The sequence below is a fragment of the Glycine max genome, chromosome 18 (assembly GCF_000004515.6).
Source record: "Glycine max cultivar Williams 82 chromosome 18, Glycine_max_v4.0, whole genome shotgun sequence".
Classification (NCBI taxonomy): domain Eukaryota; kingdom Viridiplantae; phylum Streptophyta; class Magnoliopsida; order Fabales; family Fabaceae; genus Glycine; species Glycine max.
This window is the reverse complement of record NC_038254.2, coordinates 4,647,726-4,653,077: the sequence shown is the minus strand read 5'-3', so window position 1 is coordinate 4,653,077 and position 5,352 is coordinate 4,647,726. Positions and strand designations below refer to the sequence as shown.

The 5,352-nt window shown below is 31.8% G+C and overlaps 1 protein-coding gene across 1 annotated transcript; it reads right to left on the bottom strand.

The window, feature by feature from the left end:
- Window positions 1-1,282: 1,282 nt before the first annotated feature.
- On the bottom strand, window positions 1,283-4,052 carry LOC100777044 (expansin-A8-like). The gene is made up of 3 exons (NM_001255290.2): window positions 3,814-4,052; window positions 2,492-2,804; window positions 1,283-1,970 (listed from the first exon to the last, which is right to left on the bottom strand). Exons 1-3 carry the CDS (start codon window positions 3,962-3,964, stop codon window positions 1,667-1,669), a joined length of 768 nt encoding a protein of 255 aa, NP_001242219.2. The 5' UTR covers window positions 3,965-4,052; the 3' UTR covers window positions 1,283-1,666.
- Between the last annotated feature and the right edge of the window lie 1,300 nt (window positions 4,053-5,352).

The following is a 5,352-nucleotide window of genomic DNA, read 5'->3' as shown; positions in this document are numbered from 1 at the left end:
CTACACAAAGGTACCAAATAGTAGGAAGCCAAACTATACATATTTTCCATGGATGATTTCAAGACCACAAAACATGTACATAGAATAAGGAAAGAAGTATATATCTTCATGACAATCACAAAAACAAATTGTGGGATTTGGGAGGCAGAATATCCCTACAAACTCGCCAAATGAATGAATTGCTTATATTTGTTTGGGAGAAGGAGCTTTCCATGTAGTTTCCTCCATAAATGAGAATAGGTGTCTACATACCCCTAACCCACCAGACAAAGTACCCATCTTACTAGGAGCAGGCCCTTGTTGGCTTGTGTCTATAATTTCAACTAGTATGTAGACTTGACAATAGGAAGATATTTATTGAAAAATAATGTTTCTTTTATTTCATGTCTTCAAGAAATCATTTGACCATAGACTTGTATTGAAATTGAACATCTTAAAATTAACTTCTACTTGAGTATTCCTCCTTTATTTTATATAGGAATCAAATATATTGTACAAGATTTACAATTACTTATGTATCATGTTGAACCAACTTACACATCCTAATATATAATCTGGGATACTACTCATTTTTAATCTCATTTTTTATGCAAACACATTTTTGTGAAAATATAAAAATAAATAAATAAATAAATAAATGAGGAGTGATAAAGTCATATTCTTTATCACATTCTTACCAACACTTGATTAAAAGTTATTGAAAATTATAAAATAAGAAAAAGGATTATTAAATAAGATGTATGATCCAAATTTTTTGTGTGATTTTCAATAGATTTTGACCAATAAAAAAAGTGTATTCATAAGAGTGCATTTCTAAGATTTCTCAAAATAAAATAAATGTGAAGCCGATGAGATGTTCCTAAATTTACTAGCATGTGCTCCATATTAATTGATTAGACTTTGCCTCATGAACTAGCGGGTACCCTAAGCACAAATAAGTTGTTAGTCAAATCATGAGTTAGTATTTTGCATTTATTCCTTATATCTTCATGATATTTGCATATACTTCCTATAGTTTTAGAGATTTTACATTTACTTCTTATAATTTCAAGATTTTTACATTTATTTTTATAAATTCATTCTTTGAGCTCACATGAAAACATACGTGATATGATAATATGTCAACTTAATAGACATGTGAACACAAAATTGACGGAAGCTAATGACATATACTTATGATAAAAAATTTAAAATATCAAAGAACAAAAACAATTTTTTTTTATCAAAAAACAAATACAAAACTTAACATATTTTAACCTTAATTTAATAACAATCAACATAGTAAATACTAATCAAATTGATTTAATCATTTAACAACTCATAATTGATGGGAAATGTGAAACAAATATTTCACGCAAAAAAGATTTCTCTCTTGAATATAATTATTAACTTGGATTGAAGAAAAGCAGCACCACCACACACAGGATAACACATAACTCTCCATATATGTATATTATATGCGAAGTGACCAGCGGGTGCCATATAAACACCTCAGCTACTTTTTAGACCAATAAAATAAAAAACACTGGCCTTTCAGAATCACAGTTACAAGAATCAATACCTATTAATGACACTTAATGGTTCTTCCAATGAGGTGATTAATAATAGGTATACAAACATTTTTTTTTTTTTGCACTATTTTCTATCCCTCATTGCAATAATGTCTCTAGAATTGGCCTCCTTGGAAGGTCTGGCCAAATTGCCAATTGGCTGGTGCCACATTGAAGCTTGTCACAGTTCTGCCATCACTGGTGGTGACTTGAAAAGAGAGGGATTGTCCATTGAGGTATGAGTTGCTCTGCCAGTTTTGCCCCCAGTTTCTTGACATGGGCTGCCACCCAGTTTTGGACCCTTTAATGGACACTGAATTCACATCACCAGCTCCAGCCACATTGGTGATCAAAACTAGGTTGAAGTAAGAGTGGCCATTGATTGTGAACCTTATTCCTCCCTTTTTCACACAAGGAACCCTGCCATCATCACCAAAAGTTTAGTTTAGTACTAGTTAAACATATGAGCAATTGAAAATTAAATATCCGAGATAAATTAAGTAATCTCAGTCGTTAATGAGAAAATTAATAGTTATTATTATGTGCACGTGCATAACAATTCATGATGGTGTTAAAAAGTTTTCCCACAATGATTAAGATTACTTATTTTATTCTTATTCTCTTTAGAGGAGGTAAATTTGAATAAAAGATGATTTATATATATAAAGTAATATTCAAGTATTTTAAGTTGAGGTTAATTTGCTATATAAGCTAGAAGGTAAAGTTTGGTAGGAGTTACACCAATTTTTATATGGTCATGAATAAGGGCCATGTGCTAAAATGAGAATAAGTGTTATACCTTTATGAGGTTTTCAATGAGGGAGGAATTAATTTTCAACATTTAACCTCCTAACTTTCTAAAAATTAGGTAATATAGGTGTGTATGAATTAAATGTGACCTTTAAACTTGAAAGCATAGCCAAATTTAGGGCTTCAATTACCTCCTGAAGGCCACAGGCACAATTCCAGCTCTATATTCAGCAATTTGAAGGAAGGCAGGTTCAGCCATATCAAAGTGTTGCAAAGGAGGGTTGCACCAACCACCATTGTTGTTAGGCAAAGATGGGTTTGGTGGGCAGAAGTTAGTAGCAGTGACGGTAATAGAGCCAGGTTTGCACCATCTTGGGTCATCATCACATCTCATTTCATAGCAAGATCCACAGCTTAAGCCATTGTTGAACAAAGCAGTGCTTAGAGCCACAGTGTCAGTTCCATATCCCTGGCTATACAAATTTCCATACCCACATGCTCCACCTGCATGTATACAACAAAACATAAGCATAAACTCATCAACTCAACTTTCAATAAACACACTCTAACATAAAACAAATAAGCAAAAGAGTTTCTTGACAAAGATAAAATGAGTAGTGTTGACTTGCTAAAATCTATAGTGTATGACTAGCAATCAATTGCAAGGAACTTCACATAACTGAAACCTTTGACATGTGACTGACAATATATTTATCATTTAAAATATAATCCAAAAATTATAAATATTTACATATAATTCAGTTGTGAACGTGTTGCTGTTGCTAATGTCGACACGAGTAAATAGTAACATGACACATAAAAAAAATGCTAAACGAGTGGGTTAACTAAAGAGGGCCCAAGATATGTGTATAGTTTCACTAATCCCCCTATTCACTCTCCTAAAATTGCTCCTCTAGGCAATATTGATGAAAAGAAATATAATGAAGGGAAATGTAACAAAAAAAATATTAGCTTGCATTGTTTGGCTTCTTTATAGTAAGATGTATAGAATACAATTTGAAGCAATACATTTCATGCAATATTTTTTTTTTCTCTTAATTTGAAAGTATGAGATGGAACCACTTTTTATTTTACTACTTGGAAACATCAAAACTCCACTCCCTCCACTTGCATTCCTTCCATCTCATTTCATTCCATTTTCTCTAGTATTTGTTATCAAAACATGGAAAATCATGCATAAACACTCTATACTAGTAAACAATTAGAAAGAAAGAAAAATAATAGTAGACACAAATATACTAGTAAATACTTAGAAAGAAAGAAAAAACAATAGTAGAGACACAAATATATTAATAAACACTTAGAAAGAAAAATAATAGTAGAGACATAAATATAGATGTGTTGTAATATGTGATATGATGTGATAAGAAGAAAAATATATAAAAAGTGATAAGTGTTAATGAAATATTCACAATGTTTGGTGTTAAAAAAATATTATTCTCAAAACATAAAAATAGAAAAATAAAATAAAGGAATGAGATGTTAAACTCACCCATTGTGCCAGAAGCATCACCCCCACCATAGAAAGTGGCATGAGCACTCTGCCAACCACCACCATAGTCAGCCGTGGCACCTTGGAGGTTCGTGTTGACAAAGAGAACAATGAGAGTCACTAGGGCAATGGAAAATTCCTTGTGTGCCATTCTAAGCTTATGATAAGGCTTAAACAGGGGAGCAAAACAGAGGAAGTTGCACTTTCTTTCTTTCTTTCTTTTGCTCTGCTGCTGTGAGGTCAAGTGCTTCAAGGGGGGCCTCTATTTATAAGTAACATCTTGTTACTTTTTTTTTCTCTTTTCTTATTACTAACTTCCACATAAGCGTGCTTTTTTTTTTCTTCTTCCAAAACCCAAAGAAAAGTGACAAATCAAGTGCACATGCGCTGGTTCTAGTTGGGGTTCCCAACCGCTAATATTGTGGGCCACACCCCTGCACATGCAACCCCAACCATCTTTCTTTCCGACTTTATAGACCAATATTAATAATTTTTTTGTGGACAATAGTTTAATCAACATTTTTTCTTTTTCATCAAAATATTTTTTTTCCTTGCAAAATGTTAGCAACACAGTTTTCAAGACATTTTTTCTAATATATTTAAATTTTTTGGTAAAATTTATTAAAAATTATAAAATAATAAACGTAACTAGTTAAAATAAGTTAGACTTGTAATTTTTTTATAATTTTTAATAAATTTTAACTGGTAATGGTAATAGAATGTGTTTAAAAGAATTTGTGGGTAGGATTTTTTCTCTCTTTTATATAATGGATAAATGGATAAGAACATAGGTATGATTAGCTTGTGCATGGTGTTAAGAGTCCCAATGATAAAAGAGTCAAAAACTAAATTGCACTTTGAACTGAAATGTGTAGGGTCTTAAGAAATGATAAACAGTATCTTAGCACATGGGGAAGTATCTGTCTATCTGCACAAAATCAAAAGTAGAACCTACTTAGAACATTTGCATGGTGCAGCTCCCCTTTTCCAATATTCAAGGGTCTAAAGAGAGGATAGTATAGTTAGTATCTTCTCTGTGCTTGAAAATGTGCCACATAGGAAGGATCACAAGAACATGTTCATTTTACTTTATTTTGTTTATTGTTTTTCCAGTTCTTGAATATAATTGAAAGACTTTGGTTGATAATTTAATAGAAACAGCCTTGCTCTCAGTTGGACAAAACTGTGCATGGTAATTGGTGGCAATGGTTTTCACACACAGAAAGGTAATAACCCTCGTGTGTTAATTACTTGACCATTCCCACCGAGAATTTTTTAATTACATTAAAGTGGGAGCTTCTATTTGGTGGAAGATCATGTCCAAATTAGGTGCTGCATATATTACACTCACTAATTGAGTTTGTGTACACAAAACATGTGTGGACAAAACCATTATATGCAGTCTTATTGTAAGTGTTCTTAAACACCTTTTTAGATTTGTCATGTATGTGTGAATAAGTTATTAGAATTTACATAATAGGAATTAATAGAATTAAGAGAAAAAAAAAACAGAAGGTTAAAAGTGATAAATGAAAATAA